The sequence below is a fragment of the Atractosteus spatula genome, chromosome 3 (genome assembly GCF_055471065.1).
Source record: "Atractosteus spatula isolate fAtrSpa1 chromosome 3, fAtrSpa1.hap1, whole genome shotgun sequence".
Lineage (NCBI taxonomy): Eukaryota > Metazoa > Chordata > Actinopteri > Semionotiformes > Lepisosteidae > Atractosteus > Atractosteus spatula.
The window spans coordinates 6465785-6481720 of record NC_142708.1 but is presented as its reverse complement, the minus strand read 5'-3'; the positions used below and the strand labels follow the sequence as shown (position 1 = coordinate 6481720).

Here is a 15936-nt window from a genome sequence, read left to right as displayed (position 1 = left end):
ACTCGCATTCAAGTTCCCATGAATTGCAGCCCTTCCTGCTCACTAGTCACCGTAATGGCAAACGTAACGTGATGCATGAGAGAATCCATGCGGGCTATACAGATACTTCTATACAGAAATGTTCCGATGTGATCTGCATGCAGAATTAACGAGTAGTATCTGTTGGCAAAACCATCTTGAAATCAAAAGCAGTATGTCTACTGGATTAAAAGAGATGTATTCACAGGGCTGCTTCACCTCACTGGACATTTTGCTGTCTCGTTTTGAATTGCAGAACATGGTGCTACACATGCCTGGAAATTTAGTCTATTTTGTGGTGTAAATTGCAGTTACCAGTGACTGTGTGCATTTTACTTTTCTTGTGGTTTGAAATGCACTCATCAATGCTGATTCTCAAAATCTGAAAAAAAGCATTGCAGATCCCCTTTAAATTTAAATGATATATCATTCAGTCTTATGTTTTGCTACTGCCCAGTGAATATTCTCGACAAAGCTCCCAAATCTTCTCCTGCCACAATAACTTCTATGGAATCTTATTTGAATTGAATGTGAGCACCCTGTCTACAACTTGATTTGTGCATTGCGGTTTACTACCACATTGTGGATTAAAGCGATGGATCAGTGGCTAGGGTTCTGGACTCATCACTGGAAACAGGAAGGTTGCCAGTTCAAATCCCAGGTGAGACACTGCTGTTGTACTCTTGATCAAGGTACTTCCCCCTGAATAATTCCAGGCAAATATACCGTGCTGTATAAAATGTTGCATTTGCTGAAAGTGTCACCCAAATAAATACTAAAAGAATGGATTGCATTTGGAACACATCAGCGCACAGCAAGGCTCCACTACACAGCAGGGAGCAAGGACTGACATCACCCCCCTGCGTGCGCTGTGATAGGTTCGAACATCCTTATCACAGTAAACATCAGCGCGGAGCCGGTGACTGACATGTGCACCTGCTCCAGAGAGAGACTATGCCAAATCTGGAAAAACAAAACCACAACAAAACAAAGAGAAAGACAGCTTAGTGTCTTAGTGGGGAATTTTGGATGACTGTCTTCCTGGTTGCAGGAATGTCAGAATCGTTAGTATCGTTATCACAGGGTTTCGGAGTGCACTCCAAGGACAGGCAGGCCTGTAGGGAAGCTTGGTGTACAAATTAAGCCATGTGAAAATGCAGCCGGGAAGGTGGGGCAGAACAGGTTTAAGACAGATAAAAGATTTGGAGATTAAGAAGAAGAGCAGACTGTTACATTTCACAGCCAATGCACAGAGACTAAAACATTTAGGGAGCTTGTCACTTTTCATTGCCGCGAACATGCTTCACATTAATGTCAAGTTCACAGTGACTCTCTTAAGGTGGGAGGAGCACCGGAGCAGTTTCCCTGCATCAGTCAGCCGCTCCACTCCACTGCAGCGCGGGGTCCCCACCCAGGCCGGGGTCCCTTCCTAAGCTCTTCCCCTGAAGTACTGCAGCCCGAAACAATTGACAGAGATTTCCTCCTTTCCTCCAGAAGGCAGCCTTCTGACTGTGCACTCCCAGGTGACCCTGGCGTCTCCTGACAGCCCTCAACTGAAAGAGCCCCAGGAACCGAAAGAGAGAGAATGTGAACACTCATAACATTCTGGGATTTATCCTCGCTGTGAGCAGAGGTATAGACACGAATGCAAGAACACCAGAAAGCCTCATTAAGGTCTTGTTTTTATAATAATAATAATTGCTTACACTTATATAGCGCTTTTCTGCACACTCCACTCAAAGCTCTTTACAGGTAATGGGGATCCCCTCCACCACCACCAATGTGCAGCCCCACCTGGATGATGCGACGGCAGCCATAGTGCGCCAGAACACTCCCCACACACCAGCTCTCAGTGGGGAGGAGAACAGAGTGATGAAGCCAGTTCAGAGATGGGGATTATTAGGAGGCCATGACTGGTAAGGGCCAATGGGAAATTTGGCCAGGACGCCGGGGTTACACCCCTACTCTTTTCGAGAAACGCCCTGGGATTTTTAATGACCACAGAGAGTCAGGACCTCGGTTTTACGTCTCATCCGAAGTTTTGAGAAAAGGCTTTTCACTTTTACAAATTTGTAACTGAACATTTTGATTCATCTGGTGTACCACAATGAGCGTATTCCCAATTTCATGAGGCAGGCATTACGGGAGTAAAATCTTACGCCTAAAAAAAATAAATTACTTTCTTACATATATTCAAATTAAAGCAGAGCGACTAATGACAGCTGGTTACAGTTTGAAACAGACATACCAAAAAAAACAACATCCTTTTACTTTTAATACAGAGCCTTGTTCAAACCCCAGAAGGGATTTCGCCAAGAGGCTGCGCCCATCTACGATATACAAAAGAAAGCTTACTGACAGGACAAGGTGTCAGAACCTGGAGCAGGAAAGACAGAGCAAACACTCTTGAGTATCGCCCTGCGGGTGTGGGTAAGGAATCGGGACGCTTTGAGATGCTCATTGAGCGCTGCCTGCTGTCGACAGCTGCTGCAACAGGTCAATCGCAAGGCAATCTCAATTCATGATCGAAGTGGCTTCTTATTGTATCGTTGTGTTTTTTCCTCATTATTTTTCCCCCGATACTGCATCCCACCAGCAAGAAAACTCCAAGCATTTTTAAGCGCAAAGAATCACCGGCATGAGTAATGCCTCAAGTACAATGCTTTCTTCTGAGACACACTGTGCACAGCAGTGAAAAAAATAATTAATTCCAGTAATTTCAGTCCCTACACTTCCCTTAACTTAACACAGTGTCTTTAAGTCCCATTTTCATTTTATTTTATATTTTGTCTAGTCTGGTGAGTTACAAAACTGCACCACTGGGTTAGACCTGTATGAATCAGCAGAGAGACCAGGAGTGGACGCTCAGATAGCTCAGGTCCAGATAGGGTCCTCTGATTGAAACTAGTGGAAACAATTGCTACTTTTCTAATACCTACTTATTAATGATACAGCTACTGTGGCTCAGGATCTTCGGCTGTGGCTGAAAGGCTGCCGGTTCATATCCTGCGGCCGGCAGAGGAATCCTATTCTGTTGGGCCCCTGAGCAAGGCCCTTAACCCCAACTGCTCCAGGAGTGCTGTATAAATGGCTGACCCTGCGCTCTGAGCCCAAGCTTCTCTCCCTGTCTGTGTGTCTCAGGGAGAGCAAGCTGGGGTATGTAAAAAGACAAATTCCTAATAAAAGAAATTGTATATGGCCAATAAAGTGATCTTATCTCTTATCTTACTTGGGGCACATTGTTCTGGCTATTATGGTCTAATGGAGAACTGCTTCAGCATTCAAGTGAGGTCAACAGGCAGACATTTCACAAATGTAGCACACTGTACCTTTAGTGTTCCAGTGCTAACCACACTGCATGCCTGCAGGCAAAGCCTCAGGCCTGTCTGATTTGTCTACAATTTCACTGAGTTACGTGCAATATATCATTTATAGAAGAAGAAGAAATACTAGGAATTCCTTGCATGTGTACAGTGCTTTTCATCCCCAAGAGCTCTACGTATAGGAGGGGGACTACTTCATCCACAACTATAGAGCAGCCCCTGCACTCATGATGTCTGACAGCTGTTGGGCACGAGCTGTCCCACTACACATCAGTGCCAATTTAGACAATTAGACATAGTTGTAAAATGCTCTTAAATAGAACTGAATTATTCTTTTTACCGGGTAGGAAACTATGAAATTGCTTCACCAACTGAAATAAAGGAGTGCCTTAGTCCTTAGCCTGCAAGTCCACACTCTCTCGAACAGTGACAGTCCTGATATTGTCTTCAGCAGACTGGCAACGGTTTGGAAATTCTGGTCCAGAAGGAAGAGCGCCACCTACTGGTCCACTTACAGCGGGAGCAACCTGTTTTTATTTGAGGTCTCGGTCTCCCATTCTGGTATTGACCAGGGCCCAGCCTTGCTTTGTTCCTGAGCTCGGATGAGATCAGGGTAGAAGGCGGTGGCTCTGATATCATCAGCCATACCAGAGGACTTTATTCAGGTCAGATATGTTCCAGTGTGTCGTCTTGCAAAATCAAATCTCTTGTCTTCTGCAAAACATCACTTCATCCACAGGTCTCAGAAACACCTTCTCAAGCTCCAGCTGCAGGTACTGGGTTCTCCTCCTGTCCTAAACCAACACCGTCCAGACAGTGGTCTTGAGATTTAGCACACTTGCTTAGTTCCCCTATTTCTGTCTCCTGTCTTCTTCAGCGCTTCTAATGTACAGTTGCATTTTTTTGGGGAAGTTCTTATCATGCTGTGATTTTCTTCAAGAACATTTAATATTTTCACACTTGTTTCTTTCGGACATTACAAGACATTAGTGCAATACTTCTTCCAAACTCTAAGTTGGCTTATTAGCTATTGATTATACATTTGGCATTTTAAAATTTAAAAATGCATTGTCCTGCCTAACAAAAAGGTTAGTAGACTATATTTTCATCGGTTGGAAGAGACAAACATTTTGCCCTCTTGCTTTCATAAGTAATTACTGATTCCAAAATACAAGAGTTAAGTAATCTTGCCAAATTATTTTCACAGACCGTGGGGAGATATTATAGGATTGCTGTTTAATTTCCTACAATATTAGCTGGCTTTTACAAAACCTCTCAACTGTGGTAAACAAGCGGATACAAATGAGGAGCATCACTCTTGTAAAAGGTTCCCTGAAGGAATCATTACTTGTCCTGCTAGAGCATCATGCAGTAGATTTACTTTGGCAAGCACAAAGCAGGCTTATCAGGTGCAGTTCCAAAATAAATAAGCGTTGTTTACTTAACTGAGTCATTACTAAAACTTGTGTGCAGTAGGTCTAATTGTCATTCTTCATTCAACTGGAAAAAATGAGCGTCTGACATATTTTGACTCCTGCCTTTTTGAGATCTCGTTTCCTCACCATCAATTAGCATCCCAGAACGTGCTGGACTTGCCTGCATTTTTGTCACCTTCACTGTTTATTGATCTACTTTCTCTCCCCTTTGTGCAAGATTGTCGTGATCGATTTCATGCGCTGACCTTTCATGGGACACCCTACTGAAAGTTGAGGTATTTATCCGGAATGAGTTAGTGGAAAATTAATACTTTTTCAAAGCATTCCAAATTTCAATAGCGAAGACAACAGAGAAACAAGCAAGTGTGAGCAATGAGCAATTTTCTGATAAGGTGTTGCGCGAGACTGCACTGGCGTTCCAACATTACAGCTGCTGAAGTTTACAAACCAACAAAAAGAAGTTATGGGGAAGACAGCTAATCAGCAGCTGTTAGTTTATTTCAACACTGTTTGTTGTTTTACAAAGTGAATCAATATAAGAGATCATATAAGAGCTCAGGGGCCCAACAAAGTAGGATTCCTCTGCCGGCCGTGGGATTTGAACCAGCAACCTTCCAGCCACAGCCGCAGATCCTGAGCCACAGTGCCACCGCTCCGCCGAAGCTTTTGTGGTATACTCATCACCCACTGCATTTAACTAAGGTCTACCTGAAAACATTACGTTCATCTTCATTACCTAGGCATGTTTCTCTTTTTCTTTCCATGCATGACTTTGCACGTCTTTGACAACGGAGTACAGTGCAGTGTTTTGGGAACATTCCAGCATGCCTGCCTTACAATCTGCTCCACGTCCAGTCCTACGTGACCTACAGGTACAGTATAAAGCTGAAGCAGACACATAAACATTTTTACATATTATTCCAAACTTCACACTCAGCACAGCATAGTAAATGAAATAAATAGGTCTATGTAATGACCATGTACAGGCAGTGGAGGAAAAAATGGAAACACCAATGAAAAGTTACTTAACAGGGCATGGGGCCATCACGTACTACCAGTGTCTGGATTTCTGCAGGAAGGATGCACCCAGGGTACATCCTGGAGGGGGCGCCAGTCCACCACAGTGCACAGACACACACACACTCACATCAGGGCCAGCTTTCCCAGAATCCAATTCACCTACCAGTGTGTGTTTGGACTGTGGGAGGAAACTAGGGCACCCAGAGGAAAGCCACATGAACATAGGGAGAACATGCACAGATAGCACCCCAGGTCTGGAACGGAACCCAGAGCCCCAGTGCAACGCTAACCACTGTGCCACTGTGCTGCCAAGGAGGAAATGATATCAGAATATCCCATAAATGATCGCCTGGTTTAGGGGTCTGGTTACCGACAAGGCCATGACATATGGATAACAGCGTCAAGTTCCTCAAACGATGGAGGGACCTCACGTGGGCTGTGGATGGGGGCCACTGTCATCCAGGAGGAAACCCCTCGCAGCAGGAAAGAACTGCAGAAACATGGGGCGAAGATGAAGAGCCACCAGAGCCCTGCCCTGCTGGAGCCAGGCACTCCGGGCTGTGGAGGTCTTTAGGTTGGCGCCGCATGTGCACTCATCTGTTTGTCAGGAACATGGAGAAGGATGATTCATCTGACCGGATCACATTCTCCACTGCTCATTAGCCAACTCGCAAACATGCACCATCAACTTTACCATGACACTACAGAGCTCTCAGCGGACCGTTTTTGATGAAACTGGCTGCTCGCGCCCCAGCCTGAAATCTGCAGGCCACTGATCCACAGCGGCTTGGCTGTTTCACCTCACACCTCGAATGAAGGCACAGATTTCACGATTCCGCTCTTACGCCCACTGTCGCCCTCTGCTGTCGATGTCCTGCCCACAGATTTCCATGCTGACGTCACCTTAGACACCACAGCTCTAGAAACATCAGCAAGTTGCGCTGTCTTGTTCACTGAAGCTCCTGCCAAACGCGCCCCGGTAATCACCCCTCTTTCAAAGTCACTGAGGCTGCCTCTTGCAGTCATGTTAGCAATATTTACTGGCAAGGCCTGAACAGCACTTATATGACCCTAAGCATGCTGGGATACTTGTTTGCTTAACACATAAGCCACAACTGTTTGGAAGCCCCGACTTTCCGTAGACTTGGTGTCCCTCACCTACTCAGGTGTTTCCATGTTTTTGCCCACTGGCTGTCTAATACAAGATTACTCACTGTTACGTGCTGCCCACTGTGCTGTGACACAAGTTCCGACTGTAACGGGTGGCGCTACACAGGACAGGATGTGTGCCGGACAGAGGGCAGACAGGCTCCCCTGTAACTGTGCGCTCAGGGGGCTGAGAGGCAGATGGGAGCGAGGGGGTGGTTACTTCACCTGTCGCTGTAATAGGAGGAGAGCAGAGCGCGGATCTCGGCGGACACAGCGTTATCCTGCAGGAGCAGCCCCTCGCAGGAGGGGGAGGGGAGAGGGGGGCCTGGGGGGAGGGAGAGGCAGGCAGGCAGGCGAAGAGGAACGGCAGGGCCGGTGTGGGGAGTGAGAGCGGACAGGAGGAGGGTGAACGGGGGAGAGATGAATATGAAGGGAAGGGAGAGGATCAAAGACACGGGCAGGCAGGAGCAAGGGAGGAGAGAGAGAGAGTCGGCATGTTAGAGAAAAGAGAAAACGCATACACAGTGCAGCACAGAGAACGAACCCGGGCCGAGCCAGCTGAGCCCAGCCAGGCAGGGAGAGAGAGCAAAGCCACTCAGAGACAGGAGAAATCAAAGCGTTTCGGCTCCTTTGAACCTACAAATGTCTTCAGAACTTGTTCAGTGAAGAAAATTAACACTAGTTTCTCTTGGGTGAGTTTTGAGATATATCATGGTGATCAATGCATAACAAAAATACCGCAGCTTTCCTTAGATATGTGCATGTGTGTACCTCCAAGACTATTTTTTTTTTACAAGTTTGTCCTCTACGTTACAGGCTTCAATCCACCTTCATGTGCTTTCTGCTCCAGGAAATAAAACCCTGGTGCTTCTGCAAAAGAAAAATGGCGATTCTAGTATTTATGTAGGTGTGTGTGAGTGAAACAAATAGTAAAGTAACTTTCGCAACAACCAAATATCCATTAATATATATATCTTAATATCTCCGATACATCATAATTTCTAAAGAAGATGTTCCACATACCAGGATTAACACAGAGCTTGCAAATATTTAGGGGCGTGTTTTTACTGTATGACTCATGAACACAAAACTCGTCCTGGAACAGATTCACCTACAGCCTCGGGGCCAGCGGACAGCTCTGGTCCGCATGTTTGACAACAATGACAACAGCAGTCCCATCTGTCCTGAGATCCCCGGCGTCTGATTTGAAGGTGGAACTGCTTGGATTAACGAATCATGGCCCGTTTTGCTGTATACTTTTTTTTCTAAGCAAATTGCCCCCCAGGGGATGAATAAAGTATTTTGAACTGAATTTAATTTTTTCTAGATTATGTTATCAGTCGTTTCTCCTGCAGGCCTGCTGTAAGTCTTTTCCACCCACACAGTGACCCCCAGACAGATCTGCCAGCAAGCTTATCTGGGGCAGGGTCAGGGTGCCGTTTTCCCCGAAGTTAATTAGCTCACTAATTGAGGTTGCTTTTCCCCGTAGTCACTCTCGCTGCAGCTCAATGCTTCAGATCTGCTCTTGCGCTTCTTCCATATTTCGATTATCCAGAAGGAAACTCTTCTTAGGAGTTAAGAAACATAAAACCTTTTTTTTCCCCCTTAACAATACTCATCAGAACAGAGGAATGCTTATAAATGACAGTAGGCCAATCAGTGCATCAAATCTGTTTGGGTTTTTCAGTAGCTGTTTGATCAAGGGATCTCACCCAGCCATTTCTTGAAGAACCCAGGGTGTGGGTGTCAACACCATGAGCTGGGCAGCTAAATAATTAACACAGATCTTCGCCATATTGAAATAGCAACTTGCCCATTTCTGCAGCCCTCTAGAGCCCATTGGTATATAGGTCTCGTCATGATCGCCTGTGTCAGGCCCTGCATGACGGACAGGGCCAGGACCCAAGATCCCAATGAGCTGGTGTCTGCTCCATTCGATGCCCAGGTGGAGTGTCAAATGCACATCACCCCTGCAGCTAGACCGCTCGCCCGCCGTCCCCGCGGCTAGACGGCTAGACCGCTAGACCGCCGTCCCCGCGGCGAGACTGCTCGCCCAGGCGTGGCACAGCTCCGCAACAGGCCGTGTGTGGGACAGGGGCGATGGGACACGAGGACAGCTCGCAATGCCATGAAGAAAACAAAGACAAACCCAGCCGACTGCGCTGGTTAAACGGGCCCCTTGACTGGCCACCACCCAACTTCGTATATCCGATTTATAAACGCTGGTAAACTGCGAACTCTAACACGGTATCACAGAGCCAGGGGCCTTTGAGACTCTGGGGCCACATGCTGCCCGAGCTGCCCGAGCGCCTCACCCTCTGCCAGGGCCTGTGGAGGGACTCGGCTCCCATGGGGGTGGTGGGGCAAACGGCGCCTACTCCACCCGTCGCTCAAGGACCTGTGCCAAGGCCCAACAAGCAGGTCCAGCTCTTCACCTCTCACCATGCAGGGGTTAAAGTAAGAGGCCACATCTTCCGTTCCCTCAGCTCTTGCGATCTGGGCATCAGTGGGATCGCGCCGGGATCTTGTAAAAATTCATGCTCTCATCCAGGGCCATATGGTCAGGCAGTCTTCAGACACTGGCCAGAGTGAGTGTAAACTCCAGTGGATTATGACTTGTTAAAGCACTTCTTACTGCATACGGGCAGGGCACTGGTCCAGTAGAGGAGAAAGGAGCCCTAATAAGAAGGCCAAGCAGGTACTTGTTCTTTCCCGCTTGCTGGGGTTGACAGAGCCCCAGGAGGTATCTGGATAGCCGGTGTGCGGGTGTCCAACAAGGGAGACGTGCGAAGCAATCCTTACCCATCTCGTGGTACAGCGAACCCTGTTTCGCCATGACGATGGGTGGTTTCCGCGGAGACGGAACATCAATCTTCATGAGCTCATCGCAGCACTGCTTCCACTGACCTGCGGGGGGAGACACGCTGTCAGTTCAACCCCAGGCACCCGTGAGCACTGCAGGAGCACAGGCATTGCATCACTGTAACACTGCATCTGATATACACAAGTATCAGGCACTTTAAACTTGCTGATGCATTTATAGGGCGGCCATGAGATCCTGTCTGGCCTGTATGTCACTGGACTCTGCGGAGGGGAGGTACCTAGAAGCTTTTACGATCTTGGGGTCAGAGGGATCCCTCAGCAATGTTTTATGTTACTTAATTTGGGGGAGCTTAAGTCCCAGGGAAACGTTTCTGCTCATCTACAAACAAAACCTGAAAACAGTTCTTGTTTCCCACTCTGAGGGTGGAGGCCCAGCAGTCCACCATATTGTTTTTATTCACACCCTCGATGTATTTAACCAGGACTGCTGACGACACAGATAAAACTAAAATTCACAACGTTCTCAGTGTAGGACCGTACAAAAAAACTTTCCGAAACGGTTTCCAAATGAGGATGAAAAGCATTTAAACGCACATTTTGAACACGTGCACAAAACATTAACCACCATGAAATTGCTTCTGTGATTAAACACGAGTGCATTTCATTTCCTTGAACTACAATGTACACATGTCCAAAGGTTCTGTTGCATCACAATGGAATTTTACTCCTGTTCCCTATGGAGACTGTCGGATCTGTTCCCTGTCGACTTCCTGTACGAAACCACCAGCACACAATGCAAAGCTCAGGGATGAGAGTAGAAATGATCCCCAGGAGCAGAGAAGGGAAGGCAGGACGCAGAACAGTGCTGGCACATTACGGACACAGGAATCCGCGCAGGGGCAGGCACTGACTGGCAGGGTGCCAGGTTTATCTTCCATCACACAGCCAGCACAGAGCCAATTTTATATTACTGTGCAACTGCAGGTATCAATTCACATCTGCTTGTGCAACCAAATTCTACCTGCATATCGCACCCTTCATAATACAGAATATATCTGCGGTTGACACTGCCAAGAAGCTATGAGTTAAACGTCTTGGAATCAGTGCCTGGAGATGATCAGATAATGAGAAAATGTGCCTCAGGGAGAAACGCAGAAACCCGGATTGCTCAAAACAACTTGAACAACAAGTATCAATTGAATTTGGAGAGATTCACTTCTCGAAAACTCTGATATTTCCTTGTTAAGTTTGGACTGGATTCCAGAGACCCGATCCAGCTAATTTAGAGCACGGGAATGGTACAAGGTATTAGAGGAATGACGAGGAAAAAAACAGAAACCCAACAACATCAAGCTGTTGTTGTTTCCAAGTAGGTATTTATGTGCCCAAAGCTCTTATCTGCCATATCCATTCCTCAATGGGCGATCAACAGATAAGCTAGACTTTGTTGTTGTGCTCAAGAAGGTGAAAGAGCCCTGGCTGTATAAACACATATAAACACACTAAGAGTTGCAAATGAGAGGAGGTTGTTCAGCTCATCCAGGTCATTTGGTAATTAGCAGCTAAATGATCCTAGGATCTCAACCAGCTGTTTCTTAATGGAAGACGGAATAGCTCATTTTCTGGAATAAGATCTGCGACTTTGCTTTGTGAAAGCAAACCAGCCCTGAGGAGGTTTTAACGGCTTTTTTGAGCATATTTTCACTTTTTCTTCCCAAGAAGCTGCATGTGTTTCTGATGAAGCATGAGAGGGGCGCAGACGTGCACTAAAGAAAGGAAAGAAATACACACCCCAGAACCCAAAGGCACCTGAATCATGGGTGAAACTGCATGAAAAAAATAAGAAGAGTTACAAACTGCTCCATTTAGTTTCCACTTGGGGAATAGTTCGGGCTACAGAGGCAGCATGACTGTGGTGCATTACGCACTTCAGTGGTGGATGAGGAGAATGCCTTCTGCCTGTAAAGCAATTTTGAATCCATTGGACGCAAGGCGCTATATAAATATCCCCAGGGGATAATAAAGCTTGAGCCGAATTGAAAATATGAAGAATTATTATTATTCTTTAATTGGAACAGTGCCGAATACTAGGCAGATTTATGGTTCCTGTAAAAAACAAAAGAGTAAAACAGACCTATCACAATTACCTGTGGATATTTAGTCACACCTGTCTGGGTGACTATGTAATTGTTGCTAAGATGTAACACTTACACTTTTTGTTGTTTTGCAATTAAGGCTACATTGAAACCATGACAGAAAATAAAAACTCTGCATTCAAGAACCATTAATCCAGGCACAGGGAATTCCTCAGTCCTGTCACACCCTATTCCATCCTACACATTCACGAATAAATATACAGAATAAACATTCTTGTCAGGCTGTCAATAAGGATCTGTAAAAGGAATTAATCATAACACCTATGCTGAATGCCTGTTCTTTTCAGTCATGCTTTTAAGAGATTAACACAACTAAACATAAAAAATAACAGGATACAGACACCACTTGATATAACTAATTTAAGATTTAACATTCTGCAGTTTTGATGTGAATGAGTCAAGGAACAGTCATGATCCTGTCACGACAGTTTGTCAATTAATCTCTTAAAAGTCATCCCATTATTAAGCATTCTGATGTAAAGCTTTTAGTTGCTTTTAAATCAAAACATTGACCCCTTTCACTCTGCATACCATTGCACGGCCTCCAAAGATTCCCAACACCTATGCAAGACGTTCTTTTGTAAGTTAGTTACGCTTTTAATACCTACACCTATTCTGTAGAAACTAATAACATCTCGGGGTTCTTTAGAGTGTCTTTGGACTCTGAACTTCCTTTTAGAGCTCCCCCAGATCAAAAAAAAAAATTAAAAAGGGTGTGCACTTATAATTTTCTCTGCTCACAAATAATTGCTTCTGTTCAGTTCTACATGCAGCTACAAAGGTTTACAGATGGCACCACTGTAGCAGGACCAATTAAGAATGCTGTGCTGAAATAGGTGCTGTGTTGGCTCTTTGTTAAACTGGTCGAAACGGCAACAGTCACAGATGTCCAACTAGCAACCTACAACCAACAACCCTTTTCTCCTGTACTAGACCGTGTTAGAAAGACTGGTCACGACTCTGGACATGGCTGACAGCCTTCTTAGCACAATCATCTCAAACAGTCTTTCACAGTGGTCTTAGTAATGCATCCGAAAATTATAAATATCATAGAAATTGTGAAGTTGGCATCCAGGATCACAGGCTGTGTTTTAGCACCACAGTGCTGCCACTGTGATGTACAGTATAGTGATACGACGGTCTTGCCCAGTTCCTCACCTCCTTCCAAAGAGTTAAAAGGAATGCCAGTTGTTTTCAGGAAACTGTTGTTTTGCTATGTGAATTGTCACGTTAGTGGTTACAGAATGCAAGAAATGATTGAAATGCGCAGTAAAATGGAAAACAGAAGGTTGAAATTTGTCAGATTCCTGGCACACTAAATCACTCAAAATGCAAATGAGGGATCTATCTGTATCTGAATGCAGGCCTGATGCAGGTCGAAAATAGTGAGAGGTTATTAAACAGTAACGTACTGTCGCTCATGTTGACAGCATCACTGAAGAGATCCAACACTGCCGAAACACACCGCATTCTCGAACCTGCCTGGATCATCTTTATTTTATAAGCAGCTGACGTTTGTTTAGAACCCCAGTATTAGGGCTAAAAAACACCATGATGTCCTCCTAGGGAATGTACTGTATAGAACGAAATTGTCAGGTCCCCTTTGTCAACAATCTGAAGTAAAAATAAAGGCTTATGGAATGTCTGGGTTTGTAGGAAAAGGCCAGCGCTGTACCTGGATGGATGACAAGATGTGTCACAAACGCTGAAAGTGCACAAAACCTTTGAGGCACTGCATGTTTCAGGCTTTATTACTTGTTGCTCCAATCTTCATGGAGCCTTCACCGATTTCAGTCATGGATCTGTGCCATTGACTCTCAGGAAACCTGAAAATGGACCTTTAGCTAAGTATAACAATGTAAGAAAAGTTCCAAATAAACTAGGCCCATCAGCCTGTTTCGTACTGCAGTTAGCAGTTATCTGACATAAGGACCTCCCATCAGCCAGTTTCTGAAAGAGTCCAGGGTATAGTCTTCTCCAGGACTTCCACAACCCTTTGGTTTCCACTCATGCCTCCTGGGGTTTGTGCTTCAAGAGTATCTATGTAAAGATGTACACCTCTGTTCAAAAACTATAGTACGGTCTATTAATCATTTCCAGTCCTGAAGCAGAAGTTATTAACGGTCTACTGTAGGAACTGTAAATACATACTGGGCATGGTTATTAGTAGTCCAGGTGGGGAGCTGCGTCAGCATGCGCAGGCTACAAAGGAACAAGTAACAGGTTTATTCCACGCTGAAAAGAGAAGAAAGAAAACACAACGTTTCGGCCGTGGAGCCTTCTTCAGGTGTGAGTTAGTTGACATATTCAGAATGATATTTGTTGTCAATACACAGCCCACAAGACTTATAGCTGCTGCTATTTAATAACTGATTAATCATCTCTGATTCACTTCTGAAGTGTAGGCAGAAGGCTGCATGACCACCATTTTTTTCTCACACCTCAAACTGCACCTGTTTTAGAAACTTCCACATATTATTTTAAAAAATAATAATAATTCCTTACACTTATATAGTGCTTTCTGGACACTCCCCTCAAATTGCTTTACAGGTAATGGGGATCCCCTCCACCACCACCAGTGTGTAGCCCCACTTGGGTAATACAACAGCAGCCATAGTGCACGGGTACACTCCCCACACACCAGCTCTCAGTGGGGAGGAGAGCAGAGTGATGAAGCCAGTTCATGGATGGGGATTATTAGGAGGCCATGATTGGGAAAAGCCAATGGGAAATTTGGCCAGGATGCCTACTCTTTTTGAGAAACACCCTGGGATTTTTAATGACAACAGAGTCAGGACCTGTGTTTCACTCCTCATCCAAAGGACAGCACCTTTTTACAATATAGTGTCCCCATCACTATATTGGGGCCCATCACAGGGTGAGCGCCCCCTGCTGGCCCCACTAACACCTCTTCCAGCAGCAACCTTAGTTTTTCCCAGGAGGTCTCCCATCCAGGTACTGACCAGGCTCACACCTGCTGAGCTGCAGTGGGCTGCCAGCTGTGAGCTGCAGGGTGATATGGCTGCCGGAAAAATACTTTTGTCCTTGAACGTAAGAAAAATATTTGTTTTCCAAAAGCAAGGAAGAAACAATTACTAAACTGCAACTGATCAAAATAAATCTTAAAACTCTTCAACATTTTAAAATTCTTTTAAAAACTCCCAAATTAAAATCGCACAAGGTTCCTGACAAGCAAGGCTAAAGGCCTGTGTCAATCTGAGGGGGAAGAGAGCTCTATAAATACCAACATCCCTTTCATATCCTCTTCCCCCGATCTGCGGATTGTGACTTTTGGAAAATGACAAATGATGCTTTGTTCCAGAAGAACTGCCTTCTCAGCGAGGGCAGGCACTGCAAGTGCTCGGCGAGTTCGAACTGGGTGACAGATGGGCTCGTCAACGATCCCACCGTCAGACCTGTTCCACTGCTCTGGGCCCTGGCGATACAGACATTCCTCAGTGCTGAATACAGAACTGCAGCGAGTTCCTTTTTCCCTCCCCGCGGGAACTGCACTGGTATCAGGTAACTGGGCAACAAGAGGGAGATTTAGCATGACTGCTCTGTCCGGTCTTCGTCAGGGTTCGCTAATCAGCGTTGGGGAACTCATCACAGAAACTGCCTCCAAACCTCTCCTTGACGCCTCAGATGGGCCTGTTCAAGCTACTCATGGCTGTGATCCTCTCTCCTGCCGGAGTCCTCTAGAAGAAGAACTTTCTGAAGAACTTGATTCCTCACGTGATGGCACAGCCCTTCCCAGGCGTGTAACCCCATTGAGGCCGCTGCCCTCAGCCATGTGGGAAACCCGTATCCTGGAGGTACTGCCTCTGCCACTCGCCCACCTCGGTGAGGAGTGGTCAGGGGGACAAGCAGAGGCTGTGGCCAGCATCACCAGGAACTGTGACTGTCCTCTTGCTGGTACCAGAACTGGAAACTGCTGGCTGTCTCCTAGAAGGATCGTCTGGCCACCCCACCCTCCTCCAGCAGAGACACTAGATATCACTGCTGCCATCC

General features: G+C 45.8%; 1 protein-coding gene across 4 annotated transcripts in view; it reads right to left on the bottom strand.

Moving 5' to 3' along the window:
• rtkna (rhotekin a) overlaps nt 1-15936 on the bottom strand; it is a 74655-nt gene that overhangs the window by 6631 nt on the left and 52088 nt on the right. For all 4 annotated transcript variants that reach the window (XM_088911997.1, XM_088911995.1, XM_088911996.1 and 1 more), the window contains exon 11: nt 9749-9853. In XM_088911997.1, coding sequence (XP_088768123.1) covers nt 9749-9853 — 105 coding nt within the window. The remainder of the gene's footprint in view (nt 1-9748; nt 9854-15936) is intronic.